Source organism: Onychomys torridus, chromosome 2 (genome assembly GCF_903995425.1).
Source record: "Onychomys torridus chromosome 2, mOncTor1.1, whole genome shotgun sequence".
Classification (NCBI taxonomy): domain Eukaryota; kingdom Metazoa; phylum Chordata; class Mammalia; order Rodentia; family Cricetidae; genus Onychomys; species Onychomys torridus.
The window spans coordinates 63,792,216-63,818,596 of NC_050444.1; the positions used below are offsets into that span (position 1 = coordinate 63,792,216).

At 41.8% G+C, this 26,381-nt stretch overlaps 1 protein-coding gene across 9 annotated transcripts in view; it reads left to right on the top strand.

Moving 5' to 3' along the window:
• Window positions 1-26,381, top strand: part of Unc13b (unc-13 homolog B) — a 198,288-nt gene that overhangs the window by 25,420 nt on the left and 146,487 nt on the right. For all 9 annotated transcript variants that reach the window (XM_036177284.1, XM_036177285.1, XM_036177288.1 and 6 more), the window contains exons 2-5: window positions 8,571-8,600; window positions 11,423-11,522; window positions 17,041-17,158; window positions 18,417-18,540. In XM_036177284.1, the coding sequence (XP_036033177.1) occupies window positions 8,571-8,600; window positions 11,423-11,522; window positions 17,041-17,158; window positions 18,417-18,540 (372 nt within the window). The remainder of the gene's footprint in view (window positions 1-8,570; window positions 8,601-11,422; window positions 11,523-17,040; window positions 17,159-18,416; window positions 18,541-26,381) is intronic.

A 26,381-nucleotide genomic window follows, 5' to 3' on the forward strand; every position in this document is an offset into this window, starting at 1 on the left:
AGGTAACATAGTAAGACCTAGTCTCAAAAAAAAAAAAAAAAAAAAAAAAAAAAGTAGGGGGAATAGGAGATAGGGTATAACTGAGCTGTCAGAATACATAATCCCAAACCCCAGAAGTCAGGAAGTAGAGGCAGGAGTTCAGATCATTCTTGGCTACATGGGGAGTTTGAGGTCAGTCTGGGATACAGGAGACACTGTCTCTACAACAACAAAAGCAGTAATAAAAAGTTAACTTAGAAGAAAACTGAAGTGATAATGTAGAGGAAAAATTTAAGAAACTCCTTAAGAGTAAAGAGAGCAATATAATTTTTAAAGGAGAGAAATCAGATACAGCATGTAAGCAAAAGTCAAGAGTTGTAGCACATGCCTATAGTCCTGCAAGTTCAAGACCAGCTGGAAATGGATTCTAGGTCCTGTCTAGAAACAAAAACCAAAAAGCAAAACAAACATCAGCAACAAAACCCAAACCAGAATGTAATTAGAGCCCTAACACAAGGATAACTGGAGCTCTTGAAGTTGACAAAGAACAAATAGACAGGCATGGTGGTTCCTGCATATGATCACAGTACATGGGAGGTAGAAATGGGAAGATCAGGAGTTCAAGGCCAGCTTCAGCTACATAGATTTTTATATTTTTCTCCTATTTTGCTTAATATTCTTATCATTTTTTCATTTTTCTTTGTTAAGAACTTTTCTGTTCACTCCACATACCACCCACAGATCCCATCCCCCAGTCCTCTCTCCAAAGCCACCCCACATCCCCACATCTCCCAAATCAAGGTCTCTCATGGGGAGTCAGCAAGCCCGGCACACTGAGCCTAGGCAGGTCCAAGCCCCTTCCCACTGCACCAAGGCTGTGCAAGGTATCACACCACAGGCACTGGATTCCTAAAAGCCTGCCCATGCACCAGGGACAGATCCCAATCCCCCTGCCTGGGTGCCCCCCAAACAGTCGAGCCAAACAACCATATTCTGTATCCAGAGGGCCTAGTCACCCCACAACTCCAGAGAGGCTAGCTAACAGGGAAAGACCTTAGGAGGGACACATGGATGACTCAGCGAAGGAGAAGTGGATGAGATCTACATGAGCGAACAGGGTGTTGGAGGGGTGGCAGAGGATGAGGAATGGGGGATGAGAACATAGGGAAATGGGAGCTGGAACAGGGACAGAGTGGGAGGGCAGGGAGGAGATACCATGATAGATGAGGACATCATGGGAATAGGAAGGGGCAGGGTTCTGGGGAGGCTCTCAGGAATCCACAAGGTTGACCCCACCTTGGACTGCTGGCAGTGGTCCAGAGGGTGCCTGGACTAGTCTACTCTGGTGACCGGTCAAGCGAATACCCTGTCATCATAGAGCCTTTGTCCAGTGACTGATGGAGGCAGATGCAGAGATCCACAGCCAGGCACCAGGCTGAGCTCCGGGAATCCAATTGATGAGAGGAGAGATTCTGCAGTTGAGGGATGTGGAGATCATGATGGGAGGACATGCAGAGATGACTGGCCACACTAGTGGAAGCCCATGACCTGTGGACTGGTGGCTGTGGAGCCCCCATGGGACTGAACTAGGCCCTCTGGATACGGAAGATGGTTGTTAATATTCTTATCTTACTGAGTTTATTTTTATGTAGTCTTTGTTTTATTTGTGTTGAGATTCAAACTCAAGGCCTCAAACATGCTAGGCTGAACTACTGTGCTACTTTCCCACTCCTTTCATACCTCTGCCTCTTTAAATGCTTTTTTTGTTTTTGTTTTTGTTTATTCGGAGCAGAGGACCAAACCCAGGGCCTTGCACTTGCTAGGCAAGCACTCTACCACTGAGCTAAATCCCCAACCCCTTTAAATGCTTTTAAAACGCATGTGCTCCTGGTCCATGTGTTGTATGTCACAGATGTGGGGATCAGATAATAACTTTTAGCAGTCATTCTTTCCTTCCACTGATGGAAGGATTAAACTCAGGTTGTCAGGCTTGTACACTACCCACTGAGCAATCTTGCTAGTCCCCCTTCAAGTTTAAATTCTTCCCTGTCTTTTATTAGGCATCTTTATTATTTTAGTCTTTGTTTGGCCTTTCATCCTTTGCTTATGTGGCACCCTTTTCTGCTTTGGTATTCACGTGTTTGTTTATTCATTATTTATATTTATTTTTGGCCTCAAACTTACTATGAAGCTGAAGATGACCATGAACTTATGATCTTTTTGTCTCTATCTTACAAGTTCTGAAATTACAGGTGTTTACCTCCATGCCAGATTTATGTAGCACCCAGGATGGAACACAGGGCTTTGTGCATGCTATGTTAGCTTTATACATTCCCATTACCATTTATTTGTTATATGATGTCTTGCTGTGTTGCCCAATCTGGCTTAACATTTCTGGGGTTCAGAGACCCTGGGGTGGAGATATAGCACTCATCTACTATGTGAAGGCACTGGGTTAAAAGTTGTAGAGTAAGTACTGCCTTAAAGAAAATAGCGGGCATGGTAGTGCACGCCTTTAAGCCAAGCACTTGGGAGGACCCAGGAGGCAGAGGCAAGCAGATCTTTGTGAGATGGAGGCCAGCCTGGTCTACACAGCAAGAACCAGGCCAGTCAGGGCTACACAGTGAGGCCCTGTGTGTACATTATTTTAAGTGCTTTTTTGATGTTGAGTTTTTATATCTTACATCATTTTAAGGGTCATTTTATAGTCTTCAAAACAGTGCATTTTTTTCTTAATGAGAAGTAAGGTAAAGACAGATGTGGTGCACACCTTTATTATCAGCACGCAGGAGGCAGAGGCAGACAGATCTCTGTGAGTTCAAGGCCAGCCTGGTCTACATATCAAGTTCCAGGTCAGCTGAGGATACATACATGGTAAGACCCTAACTCAAAATAAACAAAAAATAAGAAGAGAAAAATGATGTAGATTCATATGTGGTGTTCCCTCCACCCTCCACAGGATGAAAGAAAATTTTTTGTTGGTCTCAGATTTTATTTGCTGTTAAAAGTCTCTGTAGGTTAAAATTTCCACTTAGTTTTTTTTTTTTTTTTTTTTTTTTTTGAGACAGAGTTTCCCTGTGTAGCCCTGGCTGTCCTGGAACTCACTTTGTAGACCAGGTTGGTCTTGAACTCAGAGAACCACCTGCCTCTGCCTCCCCAGTGCTGGGATTAAAGGTGTGCTCACCACTGCTGGCTTCCACTTAGATTTTAACAAAGGTTCCTGATTGCCAGTGAAGCTATGTGGCAGCTTCATGACAGTGAGCAGGAAACCTGGCTGCAACCATGATTTTCAGGGAAGCTTCTCTTTGTGTAGCCTGTGTTCCCATGTACTTGGCAGTATTGCTGTGTTAGTTCAGATCTGGTGAGGCTGTGGCTGCCCTGTGCTAGAATAGCCCTGTCTGTCATTGTAGCCACAATTGAATGTGACTTGCCTTGTGCCACCAACTCACATGCCTTAGACTTTCCAGGGAGGGTTGTATCATCAGTGAGATGTTCTTCCAGTCCTGCCTCAGCTTTTAAGTCCTTCTAGTTGGTAGCAGTTAAAAGAACTCTTCACAGTTTTTTCTCTCTCTTACAATCTAGACGGTGTTCATAAGGTCTTTTTCTTTTTAGTATTTTTCTAATGGTCATTATCCTGAAAATAGTGTTTTGTTTTGTTTTTAAAGATTTACTTATTTATTATATATACAATATTCTGCCCGCATGTATGCCTGCAGGCCCGAAGAAGGCATCAGATCTCATTATAGATGGTTGTGAGCCACCATGTAAAGGTTGCTGGGAATTGAACTCAGGACCTCTGGAAGAGCAGCCACTACTCTGAACCTCTGAGCCATCTCTCCAGCCCCCAGTTTTTTCTTTTTGAGACAGGGTCTCATTATGTAGTCCAGACTGGTGTTGAACTTGAGGTCTCGCCTCGCTCAGTCTTCTAAGTGCTAGGTTACAGGCATGTTCTACCACACTTGGCTAAATCATCAATGTTTTCTCTCTGTCTCTCTCAGATAAGGTCTAACAATGCCTAAGCTGACCTTGAGCTCACTATGTAGCTCAGGCTGTTCTTGAACATGAAGTCCTCTTGCCTCAGTCTCTAAGTGTTGGGATTATAAGTTCATGCTACCACACTTAGCCATATTACCAATTTCTTTTCTTTATTCCTTTTTGATAGGGTTCCCTGTAGCCCAGTTTGTCCTTAAACTCACTATATGGCCACGGATGACCTTAATTTTCCTACCTCCACTTCCTAAGTGCTGTGATTATAGGTATGGACTACTACACCTGGTTTATTTGGTGCTGAGTACAAAACCCAGGGCTTTGTGCATACTAGACAGTACTCTATCAATGGATGTATGTCCCTTTCCCCACCATTTTTTAAAATTTTTTTTCAAGACAGGGTTTCTCCATGTAGTTTTGGCGCCTGTCCTGGAACTCAACTCTGTAGACCAGGATGGCCTCGAACTCACAGAAATACACCTGCTTCAGCCTCCCAAAGTGCTGGGATTAAAGGCGTGCTCCATCACTCTTGCTCTAGTGTTTTTCCTGAGAGATATCTACCTTGATTTTTAGTGACAGCACATATTCTCTTATTTTTGCCATTACCTAGATTCACTGGGACCTGGGGCCAGTTGATTTGGCTAGGTTTTCTGGCCAGTGAATCCCAGTGATCTTCCTGACTCTGCCTTCTCAGGGCTGGGATTGTCTGGCTTTTTTGGTTTAGATTTATTTATTTTAATTATGTGCATTTGTATTTGTTTGTCTATGTGTGAGTGCCTGTGTAGGCCAGGAAAGGTCACTGAGTTTCCTGGAAGCTGGAACCTCCTAATCATGGGTGCTGGGGGCTGAACTCAGATCCTGTAAGATCCCCTTACTCTGTAAGAGTAGTATGATCTCGCCGGGCGGTGATGGCACATGCCTTTAATCCCAGCACTTGGAGGCAGAGCCAGGCAGATCTTTGTGAGTTCGAGGCCAGCCTGGGCTACAGAGCGAGATCCAGGAAAGGCGCAAAGCTACACAGGGAAACCCTATCTCAAAAAACAAACAAACAAAAAAAGAGTAGTATGATCTCTCTCCTCTCCTCTCCTCCCCGCCCCCCCTGCCCCACACACAGATGCTGGGGATCAAATTCAGGTGCTCATGCTTCATGGCAAGCAGTTTACTGACTGAACCATCTTTTCAGCCCCTATTCAGTTTTTAATAGTTAATGGAGAGGTGAGAAAAAGGACATCATGCAAACCAGTCTACATTCCCTGTGGTCAGCTGGTTGACAAGTGTGGTAATGAATCTTTATATTCAAATATTTGACAGATGTGAAATTCAATAAAACATACTATGCAAATTGATAATTATAACAATGTTTGAGATTGAAAACAAGGCAGTAGGAATACATGTAATTTCTATTTTAAAAGGTATTTCCAATAAAAAGGAAATAGTAGTTACTGCATTTGAGTGATAGACTTTATGCTAGGTTCTGAAGCTAGAGGGTAACAATCAAGAGAACAAATACCATATGGAAATTGTCTCATGAGAGTCAGGCTTGACCAGGCAGGTTACCTATCCATGTGCCTAGAGAACCAGGTCACTGCTTGTGAGTCTGTGTGAATAGGATTATTTCCTGTAATCTTAAGAGTGCCTGTAGTAGATTTGGTCCTGTAGTAAGGTCAGAGAAATGCAGGTGCTAAAGTTAGATTTTTTTTTTTTTTGAGGTATAGGTACATATTCTTATTTTTGCCTTTATTTATGAGGAACCTGGGGAAATGGGCTCTTCCTGGGTCTTCTTTCTTCAGCCGACTTCAAGGTTTTCATATTGGCTGTCGTCTTTAAGAGCCTCAGTGTTATGTAATGACTGTTGTTTTGCCATCTTTTCTGCTTTTTTTTTTTTTTTTTTTTTTTTTTTGTAAACAGTAGTGTGGATGAGGAGGGATTTTGTGCTAGAGTCCTTAGTAGCTTTGATTCTGAAAACAACTTAAATTGGCTTCATAGTCAGTTAGTAAATTTTTTGTTCAATATGTTTTGACAACATTGAGGTCGAGACATATACTATTTCTGCTTTGTTTGTTTATTTATGAAGCAAGGTCTTAAGGTAACCCAGTCTAGCCTTGAACTTGGAAAGTAGCTGAGGCTGGCCTTGAACTCTTGATCCTCCTGCCTCTACCTCTCAGCTGTTGGGATTACAGGAATGTGCCAGCATGTTTGGCTCTGGCTCTTTTCTTATTTAACTATAATATATTTAATGGATTTTGTTTGTTTCTTTGTTTTTGAGACAGAGTCTCATTTAGCCAAGACTGGCCTCACATTTGTTATATAGTTGAGGATGACCTTGAACCCAGGTCCCCTGCAGTAGCAGCCAGTGCTGTAATCTCTTGAGCCATCTCTTTAGCCCCATTTTGGAGACAGGATCTTACTATGTAGCTCTGACAGGCCTAATACTCAGAAGTCATCATATGACCTCTTGCTTCTGTCTACCAAGTGATAGGAGTATAGGCATTGATCAGTCCAATCAGCTAATTTTTAAAAAATTAATTATATTTAAAATTTTGTTGGTTAATTTTCATTTGTGCTTATTTTAATTTTTATAGGTATTGATAGGGCAATGGTGATTATTTAAAATAGTTTAATTTTATTAAACAGTTTATTGTTTTTTTGAGACAAGGTTTCTCTGTGTAGCCCTGGCTGTTCTGAAACTCACTCTGTAGACCAGGCTAGCCTAGATTACAAAGATCTACTTGCCTTTGCCTCCCCAGTGCTGGGATTAAAGGTGTGTACCACTACTGTCTGGCTTTCATTAAACATTCTTAAAACTACATTTTTATTTATTTGATGTGTGTATGTGCATGCAAAAGTGTGTGTTGTGGAGATTAGGGGACAGTTTTGGGAAGTTGGTTTTCTCTTTTACCATATGGGTCCTGGGAATCAAACTCAAATGGCCAGACATGGAAACAATTACCTGTTCACTTAGCTGTCTCATGGGTCCTGTTTGGGTTTTATGAAAGAGTCTCAGATAGCTGAGGCTAACTTTGAACTCCTGTTCTTCCTGCCGCTACTTTTTAAGTGCTAGGATTACAAGCAAGTACTACCAAACCCAGCTGAAATGTGCTCTCTCTCTCCCCCTCTCCCTCCCTAGCTCCTTCCCGCCCCTCTGTTTCTCTTAATTTTTAAAGACAGGGTTTCACTATGTAGCTCTGGAACTCATTATGTAGACCAAGTTGGCTTTAAACTCATCCCTCTTTCTCTCAAGTGCTAGGATCAAAGGCACGCTCCACATGACCTACTCTGCTTTCTCCACATTTATGAAAAAGAATATTTGGGAAGAGGATCTGAATTTATGTGAGACTACAAAAGACATTCTTTGGATTAAAAAAAAGAAATAGACTTTAATAATAATAAGTACCGACTGAAATGGAGATTTGATGGCCTTGTGGAAAGTACTGACTGATCTTGACTTACTCAGTGAGGTAGATGTCAGCTAAGGGAAGCTTGTATTTGTAATGTAGAACATAGAGAAGGGCAAATCAAATCCTTGTGTATACTTTCTAGTCACTTTGCTACAACACCCCCTCACCCTACCCTCACCCCCAGCACTTGTCTTTTGTCTTCAGGGATTGATTTTGCCTGCTTTCTCACTCTATAGCCCAGGCTGTCCTTGAACTTGCAGCAGTTCTCCTGCCCCAGGCTCCCGGTGCCAGGGTTCCAGACCTGAGCCATGAGTCCAGCTCTAGCCATCCCTAGGCTTTCCCCAGGAGCTGCACGAGCGTTCTGGCTGTAGGGCTCTTTAGAAGCAATTCTGTGTGACATGGACAGGAGCCCTTCTTGATATCCTTCTCAGAAGTCTTCTCACGCTTAGTTGAAAACCCAGCCTCTGTATTTCCCCAAAACTCTTGTTTTGGTGAGTGAACTGGAGGGTTACCTTTTAAAAAGTTTATTTCTTCCTTTTTTGTTTGGCTGAGGAGAGAATTCTTCAAACGTGCAGGGAAGTGCTTACTTCCAGCGTGAAGAGTGCTTTTGTTTTCCTTGGTTTTTTGAGACAGGGTTTCTCTCAGTAGCTTTGGAGTCTGTCCTGGACTAGCTCTGTAGACCAGGCTGGCCTCGAACTCACAGAGATCCACCTGCCTCTGCCTCCCGAGTGCTGGGATTACAGGTGTGCGCCACCACTGCTCGGCCGATTGCTTTTAAATAAGGAACATCTATAACTTAAACTTTTTTAACACTAAATAAAAAAGGTATTTATTTTATGTATATGAGTGATCTGTTGACCTTATGCCAGAAGAGGGCATCAGATCCCGCTGTAGATGGTTGTGAGCCACATGTGGTTGCTGGGAATTGAACTCAGGACCTCTGGAAGAGCAGCTAGTGTTCTTAACCACTGGGCCATCTCTCCAATCCTAAACTTAAATTTTAGAAAGTCATCTAACATAAAACTGATCCTCTGCCGTTTGGCTTTCTCTACCTCCTTGTCAGGAGTTGGACATGGAGATTTTTTCCACTGGGTATGAGATTAGGCTGAATACCTTTGAGAGGGTCCTTGATCAAATGTTCAGACTCTTTTCCCAATAGACTTAAGTTCCTAATTTTACCTTTCTTGTTTTTTGTTTTTTTTGCAGTCAAAAGAGCCAAATTCCAGGGTTCACCAGGTAAGTCTAGACCTCCATTATGGTTACCTTTCATGCTTGCTGTGATTTAAAGCAGTCTTTAAAAAACTGTGTGTGTGTGTGTGTGTGTGTGTGTGTGTGTGTGTGTGTGTGTGGTGCATGCAGGACCTCAAGACAGCCAGAAAAGGATGTCATATCCCCTGGAACTAGAGTTACAGACAGCTATAAGCTGCCATATTGGCACTGGGAATTGAACCCAGGTCCTCTGTAAGAGCAGCAAGTGCTTTTAACCACTGAACCATCTCTCTGTCTCCCTTAGAGCAATCTTAAAAATCAAAAACAAAAATCATAGGCCGGAAGGATGGGTTAGGGATAAAGCACTTGCTGTGCACGTCTGATGACTGAGTTCATCTTGGGAGACTCCAGTCTCTGCTTCTACCATGTGGTTTTCAGAGAATGAAGTCAGGCTGTTCAGGCTTCAGTCACCTCTGCCTGCTGATCCATCTCACTGGCCCTCAAAAGCAGTCTTAAAAAAAGAATCATTAGGGGTTGGGGATTTAGCTCAGTGGTAGAGCACTTGCTAGGCCCTAGGTTCGGTCCTCAGCTCTGGGGGAAAAAAAAGAATAATTAATTATAAGCTGGGCATGGTGATACATTTCTATAATCTTAGTACTTGGGAGGCTGGTGCAGGAGAATTGCATGTCTAGGTCAGCCTGGGCTACATAAAGAGACCCTGTCTCAGAAAAGAACAACAACAACAACACTTTCATTTAGTTTACTACTTAAATTCATTGGCTTTATTCGCTCAGTTTATTTGTGAAATTATTAATCCACCACTATAAAACATCTAACTTTGTTTACCTGTATTTTTAATCTGTATTTTTCAATAAAAAGTTTATCATTCTTTCTCTCTCTCTTTGGTTTTTTGAGACAGGGTTTCTCTGTGTAGTTTTGGTGCCTGTCCTGGATCTCTCTCTGTAGACCAGGCTGGCCTTGAACTCACAGAGATCTGTCTGGCTCTGCCTCCTGAGTGCTGGGATTAAAGGTTTACACCACCACTGTCCAGCCTATCATTTTATCTCTTACCAACCCAATTATACCTCTGTAAAGCAATTATTTAGAAGCTTTTTTGTATACCTTTCTAGATTTTTTTTCCTAATTTTTAAAATTTTTTATTTTTTTGTGCATTGGTGTTTTGCCATAGGTGTCAGGTCCCCTGAAATGAGTTACAGACAGATGTGAGCTGCCATGTGTGTGTGCTGGGAATTGAACCCAGGTCCTCAGTGCTCTTAATCACTGAGCTGTCCCCTCCGGCCCCTCCATATCCTTTTTATATGTATTCTTTTTTTAAAATTTATTTTTATTTTATGTGCATTAGTGTATGTATGTCTGTGTGAGGGTGTTGGGTACCCTAGAACTAAGTTTATCTTCTGATAGACAGTATGCACCAGTACCCCATTTTCTCACATTATCTAACATAAGCAGCATTTGCAATTTGATGAGTTAACTTTTTTTTTTTTTTTTTTTTTTTGCTTTAAAGAAACTGTCGTCGTAGGGGCTGGAGAGATGGCTCAGTGGTTAAGAGCACTGCTTGCTCTTCCAAAGGTTCTGAGTTCAAGTCCCAGCAACCACATGGTGGCTCACAACCATCTGTAATGAGATCTGGAGCCCTCTTCTGGCCTGCAGGAATATGTGCAGACAGAACACTGTATACATAATAAATAAATCTTAAGATAAAAAAATAAAAAAAGTGATCGTCAGTGATCGTCTTAAAAAAAAAAAAAAAAAGCAAACCCTCAGGCCACTTGTGGTTGTACACACATGTAGTCCTACTACCCAGCAACTGAGGCAGGAGAGTCTTTTTTCCTTTTTCCTTTTTTTTTTTTTTTTTTTGAGACAGGGTTTCTCTGTGTAGTTTTGGTGCCTGTCCTGGATCTCTCTGTAGATCAGGCTGGCCTCAAACTCTCAGAGATCTGCCTGGCTCTGCCTCCTGAGTGCTCGGATCAAAGGCGTGCTCTACTGCTGTCTGGCGAGGCCGGAAAATCTTGAGTTCAAAGTCAGCATAGTGAATTTTAAGACAGCCTGGACTGCATGGTTGGCTTAGTACAAATATGCAGGGTTCAGACTTCTGAGGTTTGAGTTTTAGGTTACTCCATTTGTTTTGTACTCAGGTTATCCTCTCAGAGGATTTCCTTCCCTCAACTTTAGGACAATGTTTCTTGTCATGTAAACTATATAGATCAAGCTTGAAATCTAGTTCTTTCCCCTTCAATGTGTGTCCCTCATCAAGGGCTCTGGAGCTCTTACCTGTTTCTGTATTTTGTGATTACATAACATTTTTGTCCCCCACCCCCCCAGAGATTATCATATAGCCAGGCTGGCCTTGAACTTGCTATGTAGCTGAGGCTGTCATAAACTCCTGATTCACCTCTGCATCCTATTGGTCCTGGGATTATGGATGTTCACCACTTTATCTGCCCACCAAATATATGTCTTAAAATTTGAGGTAGGTTATATACTTGAAATTAAGTGTATAGTGTATAGCCTTGAATTGTACAACATACAGCTTCAATTTTAATTGCACATTTAATACTTTAATTTGATAATACTCAATTCTGGCTCTCTTTTAAAAATTTTATGTGTGTGAATGTTTTGCCTGTGTCTGTGCACCATATGTGTGCCTGATGTATATGAAAGTAAGAAGAGGGTGTCAGATCCCCTGAAACCCTTCCTTTGGAAGAGTATGCTAATGCTCTCAATATTGAGCTATCTTTCCAGGCTCTGATATCACTTAATTTAAGGGCTTTGTGAAATTGGGTAGTATTCTGAATACTATTAACATCTCTGTTTTGCAATTTTCAAAGATAAATTTAACACATACGTGACCCTGAAAGTCCAGAATGTGAAGAGCACAACTGTAGCAGTTCGTGGTGATCAGCCTTCCTGGGAACAAGATTTCATGTTGTAAGCACTATGCCTAAGTGTTTGTCCATTCCATAAGTCAGTGATATCAGATGGAACAGTTCATGAGTCTGTGTGTGCCCATGGTGCTATGTATTTGTTTTTTTAATTTGTAGTGTTGCAGGAGCAAGTGAGGCTTGTGGTAGTAGAGTAGGTGAGATACATTGCAGTGTTTTCCTCTCATTGATTTGTAACTTATTCTTGGAGATGAATGATGAGTAAGACTAACTTAGTGAGTTGTGAATCCTGCCTGCTCAGATTTTCTTGCTGGTCAGAATTCAGATGCTGTCACTAGTATAATGTCAAATGTAACTTTGTCTTTGGTTCTCAGAGGTTCTCTAAGGCAATGAAGTGTGTGTGTTCTAACTGTGTGTGTACTTTGATCATTTCTTTTTATTTCCCTTTTTTCTTTTGGTTTTTCAAGACAGGGTTTCTCTATATAACAGCTCTGGCTGTCCTGAAACTCACTCACTGTAGACCAGGCTGGCCTTGAACTCACAGAGATCTGCCTGCCTCTGCCTTCTGAGTGCTGGAATTAAAGGTGTGTGCCACCACTGCCCAGCCTCTAAATCATTTCTTTAGAGCACAGCTTCTCAGATCTTTTCCTCGTTTGACATATTTTACCCTGAAAAATTTTTTAATTGACTGTAGGTATATAGGTATATAAAATAGGCATGTAGATTAAACATTTACAATAATGAATAAATTTAACTTTTTATGGCTGGGGATATGGCTCAATTGGTAAAGTACTTGCTTGGCATGTTGGAGACCGTGAGTTCCATTCTCTAGCACCCCATCTCCCTGAAAGAAGTATTTTCTTTTGGACTAGGGATGTAGCTCAGTGGTAAACCGTAGGTACAGTTCTCAAAACTGAAAAAAAATTTAAAATAAAATAAAAGTTTACTTTTAAACAATTCTTTGTAGTTAAAGATGAAGGCAGGCTGTATACAAATAAGATGGATGTGCCTGTTTACTTTTTGTGAAACTCTTCTTAAGAAAATCCTCAAGATAAAACATCTTCACATGATACAGTGCAAAGATAAACCTTTCATGGTTCTAAGCAAAGGGGTGACATAATTAAACCGTTATGATTCTGTAAGAGAGAAAATCTTTGTATGTATAATATAATAAAAGAGTACACTCCATAGCAAACAGTAGTCCTGAATATGAGGCAAGATGTTTGAGGCCACATTCTTTGGCGTTGTGTGGTACAGTGGCGTGCATGGTACAAAGCTGCAGTGAAATCAAGTGGTGCATCACAGGCCAGCGCTGCTGGAAACATGTCAGATTCATTGCATTGCACTTTTGATTTCGAGTTAGTGTTTAGGACCTTTTTACTGTTTCCATATTTTCTGTGACTTGCAGTTCATTTATGTGGCCACCATGTGGTGTGACAGTCCAGGGTCTAAGCAGGCACAGGCCTTTAGAAGATGAAGATTCTCTCCTATAATTCTGTTTTAATGAGCAAGGTGATAAGCCTCATGTGTTCCCTCTGAGGTTGGTATTGACAAGGATGTGATTACCAGTTTCCCTTTTTACATAAGTAATGCGCACAGTCAACTATTACAGCTCACAGAAGCCTCTTCCCTCAGTGGTTGTGCCATAACATGGTTTGTCAGTCTGGCCTTCCTGCTCTCTCTTGACTTGAGTCCTGTAACAATCCCTCCAATAGTACTCTTCCCACTGTGTGAAAAATTCACATCTTCTGCAGTCTCCCTCAGTCTAGCTGGCTGTATTTGTGTGTGTTTAGTTTCCAAGCCTAGAGCATTTCCTTTCAACCTTTCTGTGGTTTGTGTGAATTTTCGTCTGTTTCCTATATTGAGACCTGTGTGACCTTTGCTGTTTTCCACTTTGACGTGCAGGCTTTGTTAGCTGTTTTCTTTCTTTCATCCCTTCTACTCTGTCCTTTTGTTGCTAGCAGCTCCATTGTTCAGCTGCCTGCCTCTTTTTTTTTTTTTTTTTTTTAGCCTCTTCCTCTAGCTGGTATAGATTTTGATATTTCTCACAATATTATTTTATTATATTATTACTTTATTTATTTAATTTGTGTTTTTGCAACAAGGGCTGATATAGCTCAGGTTAGCCTTGCATTTACTACATTGCTAAACATGACCTTGAACTGCTAGTCTTTGTGAGGCCCCATGATGGGCTTCGTGTACACTGTGTATGTGTGTGTGTCTGTGTGTGTGTATTTGGAGACATTGTACCTTGGGTTACCTGGACTCAATACAAGGAGAATGGTTTCTAAGTTGCAGAAATCCTCTTGCCTTAGCCACCAACTGTTAGAATAACAAGCATGCTTTACCATATCCAGCTCATGCTATTTATATTTAATATTTCTATATCTTATTTACAGCACTAAATTGTTCACTTCTTGTACTTATTCATTTTTATTATTATTAGAGGATCAAACCCAGGGCCTTGTGTATGTTAGGTAAGCACTCACCACTGAGCTATATGCTCCAGCCCTCATATTGATTGTTGTTTAAAGAGGGCATCTTCACTTATTGGTGTGAGTGTTCCTGGCTCAGAATCTTGTATACACATGTGCCTGTATATCCTTGGTTGAGTTAAGTAACAAGGAAAAGAAATTTCCTCTGAACTCTGGGGATAAACATGGAGTTCTGACTTCTTGGTTGTATGTTCTGAGCATACATACATGAGAGTTTCCTCATAGAAGAGAAATCTGTGAAGAACATTTTCTTCTTTATATAACCGTGTCTAGCTGTTAAAGACTTTGGGCTGTTTCTTTTATCTGGTAGCTTGAAATGCATTTCAGGAGTTGCATTGGGACTATCATTTATGCATCATCAAGAAATGTTTCCTTTTTAGATTCAAATGAAAGACACGTAACATAGATTTACAGATGCTGCATGTATTTTCATTAGGTTGAACAAAAGCTCAGTTTCCCCACTGGGAACAGCCTGAGTTAGCAGCTGGGTAATTACCTAGTCTGTGGCTTTGGACACTTCTCCACTATGGAAGATTTTTGGAGATGAGAACTGAGTTTGATGTTGAGTGTCTTCCCTCAAAGTACCAATTATATATGTGCTTGGAAAATACTAATTGAAAAAGTGAATGAGCTCACCAGTATACTCTGTGCTTTAGTGATTTGTAAAAGAAATACATTTTTCTTTGTAACCTAGTTGTCATGATTTCTGTGGCTATAAGTCCACACGCCAAACTTTTTATAGGACAACAGAGAGGCCAGGCTTTCTCTAAAGCACATACTTTACATTTCCTGTGATGAATAGCTCGTGTTTTTCTGGATAGTCTTTCTGTTTTTTATATTGGTAGCAACTGTTTCTCTTCTTTCTTGCCTTTCTCTTCAAGTCACCTTGGGTTTTAACAAAAGCTTTCTTGAGAATGTTCTGAACACTAACATTGTGTTTTGTTTTGTTTTTTTAAAGATTATGTATACAGTGTTCTGTCTGCATGTTTGCCTACAGGCCAGACGAGGGCACCAGATCTCATTACAAGTGATTGTGAGCCACCATGTGGGTGCTGGGAATTGAACTCAGGACCTCTGGAGGAGCAGCCAGTGCCCTTAACTGCTGAGCCATCTCTCCAGCCCCAACATTGTGTTTTTTGTTCTATCCTAACATCATGGTTGTGCTTGTGATAGCCCTTACAAGCCAGTGTTCTACCATATGTGACACTGCTTTTATTTATGCTTTTCACTGCTGGAGATGGAACACAGGGCCTCATACATTAGACAATCACTCTATTACCCAGCCCCCCCCCCCCCCCCCCTTCAAATTCACATTTTCAGGACTCCTTTCTGCTTCCTGGATACTGTTTCATAAATCTTGTGAAGAAGACTTTTCTTCCTGAAAGTTGCCTGTATGTATTCCATAGACTTAAGTTAGGGCTGTGGTAGTGTTAACAGTAAAACATTTAAAGCTGCTGCACAGGGGTAGAAATACAGGCAGACCTGAAAGTAATGCCGGAATGTTGCCGTTTGTCACGGCATGGGTGTGTGGGTTCATGCAGATCCTGGAAAGAAGACTCAGAGGCATCTTGAGAATGAATCTAGCCGGGCGGTGGTGGCGCACACCTTTAATCCCAGCACTGGGAGGCAGAGCCAGGCGGGTCTCTGTGAGTTCAAGGCCAGCCTGGTCTACAGATCGAGATCTAAGGCAGGCACCAAAACAACACAGAGAAACCCTGTCTCAAACCACCCCCCCCCAAAAAAAAAAAAAAACAAAAAGAAGAAGAATGAATCTAGCCTTTCATGGCTGCAGGGGGCTGAAGCACCTTCCCTTCACCCAGGGCATTTTAGTTCTCTATTTACAGTTTAGCCAGTTAATTTCCCATCTTCAAAGCAATTTGAAAAGAGCTCCCAAAGATAAAATGCCAAGTGCAAATTCCTTGATTTCTTAGGTACCACGGTTTTCCTGGTTTCCTCAACCAAGTTTTGCATAGGCCTTTGATCCTTGGGAGACTCTGAGACAAGATTCACATAGGGCTATAAGAGAAACAAAAGATGTCTGTTAAACAAGGGATGGATTAGGGCTAGGTGCTACTCTCTGGAGCCAGGCCAAGAGTAGCTCAGCAGGAATGCAGCCACACTGGAATCACTTGACCTCATGTTTATGTGCTGCTGCATTGGCCTGACGGTGATTGTATCTCCAGAAGGTAGAGGATATGCAAAGTTCCTTCTTTTCCTCTCTCCTTGAGTACCTTAGCCCCTACTACATTCTCTCCCTTCCTTCCTTGTTTATTTATTTATTTTTTCTTTTTCTTTTTCTTTTCTTTTCTTTTTGTTTTTTTTTTTTTTTTTCCATTGTTTGAGACAGGGTTTCTCTGTGTAGACCTGGCTGTCCTGGATCTCACTGTATAGACCAATCTGTCCTCAAACTCACAGAGATTCTCCTGCTTCTTCCTTCTGAGTGCTGGGATTAAAGGTGTGTGCCACTACCACCCAGCCCCTTCTCTCTTCTCTCCTTCTCTTCTTTCCTTTTCCTGTTTTGCTGAGGTATAATCAGTGTATAAAACTAGACCTATACATGTACAGCATGGGGAGATTGAACATACATACGCACTTGATTAAGTTCATAGTAACTTTGTGTAATAGTAGGTACTATGTTGTATAGCAGGTTTCTAGAGCTTAACTTGAATCCTGCATTTTTGGAAACCCTGTCTTAAACAATAGCAGTAAAATATAAAAAAAAAAACCATTTTCTCCTTTCCCCTCTCCCCCTTCTTTATCTGCCCCCCAATCCCTTCTAGAGTCTATGTAGCACTGTCTGGCTTTGAACTTGTAGTTCTCTGGTCTCGGCCTCCTGAATTCTGGAATTATGGGCATATACCACTGTGTCCAGCCATAACAGTATTATTCTATGGATACCTGTTACAAGTTTCTAGAAACTTAAAGTGTGCTTGCAACATTCAGGGATTCTTACATTTTCCCTAAAATAGGATAGCAGTAAAACGTGTTCAAGGATAGCAAAACATGGAATAGTAGTATTTTCTTTCATGTTATCTGGCTCTCCTCAAAGGTCTTTTTTTTTCCCATTAGTGAGATTAGTCGTCTGGACCTGGGCCTAAGTGTAGAGGTGTGGAACAAAGGACTGATATGGGACACAATGGTGGGGACCGTGTGGATTGCACTGAAGTCTATTCGTCAATCAGATGAGGTGAGTTAGTGCATTACTTGTTTGGAAGTATGGCTGCAGCCTTTGCCTTCCTTCATCTTAGCTCCACCCACTTCAGCTGATATTTATCCATGCATACCTGTTCCTTTTCTAATTAGAGAGCATATGCGCTCCCCATTTCTAACCTCACCCAGAGGGTTAGGGAATTGTCTTTAAGCTGCTCTTCCCTATGTCCTATGACTGGTCTTGGAGATGCCTGAGCACCTCTTAATCCTATCAGATAGTCTTGTCTGAGTAATGTGTGTGTGGTGTCAAATCCTCATCTTAGACACTGTCCTGGGAGAATGCAATTAAACCTCCTTAGCCAACTGGCTGGATACTATTTTTGGGTTTTTTCTCTTTAAGTGACTCCCCAGAAGGTTTCCAACTTCTATGTGTAATACTATTGGAATTTAAGGAATTACCAGATGTGGTGGTAGGTATTCATATTGTCTTTATTTATTTTCAGGTTGAACTCTTAGTCCACTTTCCCAGATATGACTTAGCTGTCACTGTAAATACAAACTGTATAGAGTTTGTACTTACACAGAAGCTACTTTATTCCTGTTAGCTTGACTATGTACTACAAACTTTTGCTGGAAGTAGGGGAGTTGAAAGCATTGGCTTTATTGTCTGTATTTCTTTGAGTTCTGACTGAGGCTCTCTACTCTAGGCAGAGGAACAGCTCATTTTCATAGCAGCTCTATTCAAGTCTACCAGTGACACAGTCATTAAGAATCACAAGACTGAGCCAGGTGGTGGTGGTGCACGCCTTTAATCCCAGCACTCAGGTGGATCTCTGCGTGTTTGAGGCCAGCTTGGTCTATAGAGCGAGATCCAGGACAGGCACCAAAACTGCACAGAGAAACCTTGTCTTGAAAGAGCAAAAAAACCCCAAACAAACAAACAAACAAACAAACAAAAAAACCCAAACAAACAAACAAACAAACAAAAAAACCAAAAAGAATCACAAGACTGAATTTCAGTTCATATGGATGCTTACTTTTAAAGTTTGGTACTCTGAAAAGTCTGTCCTCACCAGGACTTCATAGCTGAACACAGTGAAAGCTGACTCCCGGAGTCTCCATCTCAGCAAAGGGCAGAACAGAACCACAAAATGGGTGGTAATAATGTGCCCCCCATTATCAGGATATCAGTGGTCCTCTGAAGCTCTTGAAGAAGGGAATTCGGAGGAAAACATCTGGCTCTTGAACCACAAAGGGAGCCAAGAAAGTTTAATCTTCAGACCTTTGTTTCCTAGGAAGGACCTGGGGAGTGGTCTACACTGGAGGCAGAGACATTAATGAAAGATGACGAGATATGTGGAACTAAAAACCCAACGCCTCATAAAATTTTGCTTGATACAAGATTTGAATTGCCTTTTGGTGAGTCTGTTTTGATGAGATTTTAAAAATGATTTAACCCTTTCTACCATATTGTTTGAGATTGTCTGCTGGTCGTTTGTCAATGTCTATTGTCTTCTTAGCTATTTTCTCCGGAGGCATATGTATTCATCACTCTTTGCCCCATGACATTTAACCCAAGATGAAGTTTGTTGGTCTTCGTTAAGATTGCACATTATCTGGTCTTGGTGGCTCATGCCTACAAACCCAGCACTCTGTAAGTGGAGTCAGGAGGCTCCTCAGAAATACAAGGCCAGGGCAGCTAAAGAGATGGTTAAGCAGTTAAGAGCACTGAGTGCTTGCTCTTCCAAAGGTCCTGAGTTCAATTCCCAGCAACCACAGGGTGGCTCACAACCATCTATAGAAGAATCTGATGCCTTTTTCCTGGCATAAACATGTACAATGCAGATAGAGCACTATTATAAAATAAATAAATAAAACATAAAAAAGAAATACAAGGCCAGCCTAGTCTACACAGCAAGCCCTAGAGCCACACAGTGAGATCTTATCAACAAGTGAGACAACACTAACCATAGTGAAGTGGTGGTAACACAAGCCTTAATCCCAGCAGAGGCAGGCAGATCCTTGCCAGTTCGAGGCCAGCCTGATCTATGATCTAGAGAGTGAGTTTCAGGACAGCCAAATCTACACAGTGAAACTCTGTCTTGAAAAAAGAAAACACTAACACTAAAAAAGTATACTCTTCAAGTTGTTATAGTTTTCTCTTACTGTTTACTAAATGACGGGAAATTTCTAATTTTTAGTTTTTTTTGTTTTGTTTTGTTTTTGTTTTTTATTTTTTTGAGCTGAGGATCGAACCCAGGGCCTTGCGCTTGCCAGGTAAGTGCTCTACCACTGAGCTAAATCCCTAACCCTAGATTTATTCTTTTAAAAACCCTGGGTTTGATCCTCAGCTCAAAAAAACAAAAAAAACCAAGAAACAAAAACATAGCATTATCTTGAAGTGAATATACACTCTACAGGTTGTTAATTTAAGATTGAAGAGCACTGCAAATAGAATATACTTAACTAATTGTTAGTTTATGGTTTTTTTGAGCCCACTCTAAATTCCAGGTTAACCTAGGATTCAGAGCAATCTTCCTGCCTCAGCCTCCTAATGGTATGCGTCTTCATGGTGAAATTTAGTATCTGTCTCGCTGACTGGAATATTCACTTTAAGTGTAATTTATCCAATAATCCTTTATTAGTTGGCATTGAGGTTTTTTCCCTTGTCACTTAAAAAGTTTATTTATTTATTTATTTATTTATTTATTTATTTTTTGTGTGTGTTGTGTGTGTGTGTACACATGCGCGTGCACCCGTGTGTGTATGGTGTGGAGTGAGAAGGTACATTATGTGGGGTGGGATGGCACATGCCATATGGTGCCTGTGTGAAGGTCAGAAGACATCTTTGTGGAGAATCAGTTTTTCCCTTCCACTGTGTGGGTTCCAGGGTCCAACCCCATTTGCCAGGCTTCTGCTGCTAGTTCCTTTACCAGCAAGGCCCTGCAATGAATATTCTTTTTTTTAATTTATTTTTTCTGTTAACAGCTTGATACAGTACAAATTCTTATTCTAATAGTGAAATGTTTCACTGAGGCTTGCCCAGTGATTGAGTAAAACCAAAACGTATTATAAGCTACAGTCATCCTAGGGTCCCCCCTGCTATGTAGCCTGCCTGGTTCTGTGGGTTGCAGTCTAATGGTCCTTTGCTTTATATCTAGTATCCACTTAGGAGTGAGTACATACCATGTTTGTCCTTCTGGGTCTGTGTTACCTCACTCAGGATGATTTTTTCTAGTTCCATCCATTTGCCTGCACATTTCATGCTGTCATTGTTTTTCTCTGCTGAGTAAGTACTCCATTGTGTATATGTACCAATTTTCTTTATCCATTCTTCAGTTGACGGGGGCATCTAGGTTGTTTCCAGGTTCTGGCTATTACAAATAGTGCTGCTATGAACATAGTTGAGCATGTATCTTTGTGGTATGATTGAGCATTCTTTGGGTGTATTCCCAAGAGTGGTATGGCTGGGTCTTGAGGTAGATGGATTCTCAATTTTCTGAGAAACCACCATACTGATTTCCACAGTGGCTGTACAAGTTTGCATTCCTACCAACAGTGGAGGAGTGTTTCCTTTGCTCTGCATCCTCTCCAACATAGACTGTCATTAGTGTTTTTGATCAGAGCCACTCTGACAGATGTAAGATGGTATCTCAGAGTCATTTTTTTCCCCCAGAGTCATTTTGATTTGCATTTCTTTGATGACTAAGGATGTTGAGCATTTCTTTAAATGTCTTTCAGTCATTTGAGATTCTTCTTTTGAGAATTCTCTGTTTAGCTCTTTAGCCCATTTTTAAATTGAATTGTTCAATATTTTGATGTGTCATTTCTTGAGTTCTTTATATACTTTGGAGATCAGAGCTCTGTCAGAAGTGGGGTTGGTGAAGGTATTTTCCCATCCTGTAGGCTGTCTTTTTGTCGTATTGACCATGTCTTTTGCCCTACAAAAGCTTCTCAGTTTCAAGAGGTTCCATTTATTAATTGTTGTGCTCAGTGTCTGTGCTGCTGGTGTTCTCAATTCGACTCCATTGGTCTGTATGTTGGTTTTTATGCCAGTACCAAGCTGTTTTTATTACTATAGCTCTATAGTAGAGCTTGAGGTCAGGGATGGTGATGCCTCCAGAGGTTGCTTTATTATACAGGATTCTTTTAGCTATCCTGGGTCTTTTGTTTTTCCATATGAAGTTGAGTATTGTTCTGTCCATGTCTGTGAAGAATTGTGTTGGGATTTTGATGGGGATTGCATTGAATCTGTAGATTGCTTTCATCCTTTGTGTATAGGAGGGCTACTGATTTTTTTGAGTTCATCTTGTATCCTGCCACTTTACTGAAGGAGTTTATCAGCTGTAGGAGTTCCCTGGTAGAATTTTTGGGGTCACTTATGTATACTATCATATCATCTGCAAATAGTGAAAGTTTGACTTCTTCCTTTCCAATTTGTATCCCCTTGATCTCCTTATGTTGTCTTATTGCTCTAGCTAGAACTTCTAGTACTATATTGAATAAATATGGAGAGAGCAAACAGCCTTGTCTTGTTCCTGATTTTAGTGGTATCGCTTTGAGTTTCTCTCCATTTAATTTGATGGTGGCTGTTGGCTTGATGTGTCTTTTTTTTTGCTGTCATACATTACTGTAGCTAACAATGTTATGTATTTGTGATCCTTATGAGTCTAGGATAAATGCCTTAAAGTAGAATTGCAGGTCAAAGGCTTATACATTATTATTTTTCATAGTTATTGCAGAGTTATTTGGTAGAAAGGTTGTATAGTTTATACTCTCATTGTCTGAGGATTCTTACTTCTGTACATCTTTGCCAATATTTTGTATTTCTCAATTTTTAACCTTTGTAATTGGTTTAAGTCAGGGTGTCCAACTTTGGCATTATTACTTAACCATTGCCATCTGCAGATGATTTGGGCTGCATTCATAGCTATCCAGGGACATAGGCTACAGCTTGATTGTGACTAGAAATGTTACCTTTTTTTTTACTTGAATTATTTTAGTATTCTTTAAATTTTTATCATTTGCATTAATTGTGTCCACATTACTATTGTGGCTCTTCATAATTTCATGTTTATATAGGTCATTTTAAGGTCTTCGTTTTGTGCTTCAGCATGTTGCAATTCTTAATGCCTACTGTAGTAGGGTTGCTGGGCTCTAGTGGAGACATATTGTCTTGACTGTTATTGATTGTGTTTTTACTCTGATGTCTAGCATCTGGTTTGGGATGATTATAAATCTGGGTGTTGATAATCTGGTCTTGTCTTTGTTGGGTGGGTGTTTTATTCCTTGGTTTCTGTTGCCCTCTCTGGTTCTGATGAAACTGAGGTGGCTATATATTGCCTAGTAGGGAGGTCTTCTGGGATAGGTATAGCTGTAGCACAAATCCTAAGTCGTCTTATTAATAAAAACCCAGAGTCAGGGTGAAAGCTGAAAGATCAGAGAAGCAGAGCACCCAGCCACTAGTTCTTACCTCTGTGAAATCCTAAACTGAAAGGGAGTTGAGGTCCTGTTTCCTCCTGCCTTATATTCCTTTCTCTACCTAGCCATATCACTTCCTATCTCCACTTCCCTAATGCTGGGATTAAAGGTGTATGCCACCACTCTGGCCTCTATGGCTAACTAGTGGCTTAGCTCCACACTCTGATCTTCAGGCAAGCTTTATTTGTTAGATCACAAACAAAATGTCACCACAAAAAACCTTTTTTGTCTAAAATTAAAAAAGGTTATAACTAATATAAGAAAAACTATATTCAATAAGTATAATAACTGTATACAATATACACAGGCAATAAATACATCAACAATGTCTAGTCCATTTGCATTTGACAATTTTTTAAAAAGATTTATTTATTTATTATGTATACAGAAGAGGGTGCCAGATCTCATTATAGATGGTTGTGAGCCACCATGTGGTTGCTGAGAATTGAACTCAGGACTTCTGGAAGAGCAGTCAGTGCTCTTAACTTCTGAGCCATCTCTCCAGCCCACATTTGACAAATTTATAAAAAATACTCCACTATCTATTTTATCTTGGTAAGTCCAAAGTCCTGTACCTAAATCACTTTCTATTCTAACTTGCATTACCAAAACTAGCTTTTAATCTCTCTCAGCCCTCTACACTTTACACTTCTTTAGTGAATTTCTTTTTTGAATCTGGTAACAAGGAAAACTATAACTATATATAAAGTCTTGAACTCCATCAGAGACCTAAGAAGGAAATATTACCTGAATAAGCAGGAAGTGCAAGCGAGTGACTTCCAAAAAAAATGTGAGAAATGATAGAAACAACTGGTTGCCTCGACAGTCACCCAAGGTTCCTCTACAACATTGGGGCATCCGTCTTTACAGGCCTAGCATATCTGACAGACTTATCTGTGAAGCAGGATTTTCTGAAGGGCCTTCTTACCTTATGTTGGCAAATTTTTGCAGTTCTTTCTTTTGTGTTCTGCTTATCCAGTTTGGACAGCATACTGTCAGCAGTCAAGGCAAGGGCATTTTCTTGCCCACTGGCTAACTTTTACTACAAAGAAAGTAAATTCCATATGGAATTTTTTCGATGCCCATCATCTTCTCTGAAGTAGATTGGTGCTGCCAACAGCAGACATGTCTCATTGTCATAAAAAAAAGAACCTATGTTATTAAAACATCTTAAATGCCATATTCTGTAAATCTCTGAAGTGTTTGAAGATGACCTGTGTATCTAAAATATATCTGTTTGACCTTAATACTATATCTAACATTACTACAAGTTCAGTTATAGTAGGTAACTAATTACTAACCAGTGTTTCCTTATTATCCTAAATAGTTTGTATTAGTAACTTTCAAGGACTAGACAATTGCATTACATTGTTAAATGAAATGTATAGGTACAATACCTTGAACAAGATTAGTTCAAGTACAGTATTTTCTAAAAAATAATTTCAACTTTGTATCAATATACAAAGATTCACATCAATGTAAAATATTTAAACAAGTAGTTGCTTTTTAAAAGTAGATTCAATTATCTACCCCTTCATCCTATCTCTATATTCCCTTTTTTTCTTTTCAGAGTAGATTTAATAATCTACCCTTTATCCTATCATTTCTATAGCCTCCCACCCCCCTTTTTTTTTTCAAAACAAGAACCCTGAATCTAAACTTCTTTGTTCAGCTTTTTTTCTGGAATCCCCAGATAAAATGTGTTTTTAGGACCAGGTAGTGGTACAAGGAGGCAGAGGCAGGTGGATCTCTGAGTTTGAGGCTAGAGGTCTACAGAATGAGTTCTAGGACTACACACAGAGAAACCCTGTCTTAATTTAAAAAAAAAAAAAAGTGTTTGTAGGTATTGGAATCTGACACTTAGGAATGGTGTGGGCTGGGGGCAGAGGGTGGGGCTGGGGGGTACACAGGAGGGAAGAAAGCAACGTGTTCCACCAGAAATGAGTGCAGAAGGTGTGGAGAGGCCACAGCAGGTAGTCTACAGGCCTGGGGATGAGACTGGGGATTGAATATGAAGGAGAAGAGGGAGACTGAAGATCTGAAGCTCGCCTCCTGCCTCACTGGCCTCTCTGCTCACTGGCCTCCCTGCTCACTGGCCTACTGCCTCACTGGCCTCCCTGCTCACTGCCCTCCCTGCTCACTGGCCTACTGCCTCACTGGCCTCCCTGCTCACTGGCCTCCCTGCTCACTGGCCTACTGCCTCACTGGCCTACTGCCTCACTGGCCTCCCTGCTCACTGGCTTACCTGCCTCACTGGCCTCCCTGCTCACTGGCCTACCTGCCTCACTGGCCTACCTGCCTCACTGGCCTACCTGCCTCACTGGCCTCCCTGCTCACTGGCCTACCTGCCTCACTGGCCTACCTGCCTCACTGGCCTCCCTGCTCACTGGTCTCCCTGCCTCACTGGCCTCCCTGCTCACTGGCCTCCCTGCTCACTGGCCTACCTGCCTCACTGGCCTACCTGCCTCACTGGCCTCCCTGCCTCACTGGCCTCCCTGCTCACTGGCCTACCTGCCTCACTGGCCTACCTGCCTCACTGGCGTCCCTGCTCACTGGCCTCCCTGCTCACTGGTCTCTCTGCCTCACTGGCCTCCCTGCTCACTGGCCTCCCTGCTCACTGGCCTCCCTGCTCACTGGCCTACTGCCTCACTGGCCTACCTGCTTTACTGGCCTACTGCCTCACTGGCCTCCCTGCTCACTGGCCTCCCTGCTCACTGGCCTCCTGCCTCACTGGCCTACCTGCTTTACTGGCCTACCTGCCTCACTGGCTTACCTGCTCACTGGCCTCCCTGCTCACTGGCCTCCCTGCTCACTGGTCTACTGCCTCACTGGTCTCCCTGCTCACTGGCCTACTGCCACACTGGCCTCCCTGCTCACTGGCCTCCCTGCTCACTGGCCTCCCTGCTCACTGGCCTCCCTGCTCACTGGCCTACTGCCTCACTGGCCTACCTGCTTTACTGGCCTACTGCCTCACTGGCCTCCCTGCTCACTGGCCTCCCTGCTCACTGGCCTACTGCCTCACTGGCCTACCTGCTTTACTGGCCTACCTGCCTCACTGGCTTACCTGCTCACTGGCCTCCCTGCTCACTGGCCTCCCTGCTCACTGGTCTACTGCCTCACTGGTCTCCCTGCTCACTGGCCTACTGCCTCACTGGCCTCCCTGCTCACTGGCCTCCCTGCTCACTGGCCTCCCTGCTCACTGGCCTCCCTGCCTCACTGGCCTACTGCCTCACTGGCCTACCTGCCTCACTGGCCTCCTGCCTCACTGGCCTACCTGCCTTGCTGTCAGTCCTGGCCAGTAGGTTCTCAGGGAATGCCTGCTGCTGTTGGTGGCTAGAATAATGAGATATATGAGTGGGGGAAGCAAGGTTGGAGGAGAAGATATATATGATCCACTGGAGAAGGAAGGGGGCAGGGAGGGAGGGGATGCTTCAGCCAGTGGTATGCTGTAGAGATGGGGGTGAGACTAGGGAATTGACTTGGGGGAAAGGAGGGTGAGGTGAAGATTTGCAGTTAGTCTACCTACTTCCTTGGCTGGAGTGGCCTGTGGGTTCCCAGGGAATGTCTGCTGGTGTTGGAGGACTAGCATAAAGGGATGGGCTGAAGGAGTATAGTCATATATTGGTAAAATGTATAGTTTTACAAGTGTGTGTGTGTGTGTGTGTGTGTGTGTGTGTGTGTGTGAAACATTGTTATATGTAGTATCAATCTGTTGTACACCAAGTATTGTACATAATTGTATTTACGATGCCTTTTTACAGCATAGCAGGTTTACTTAC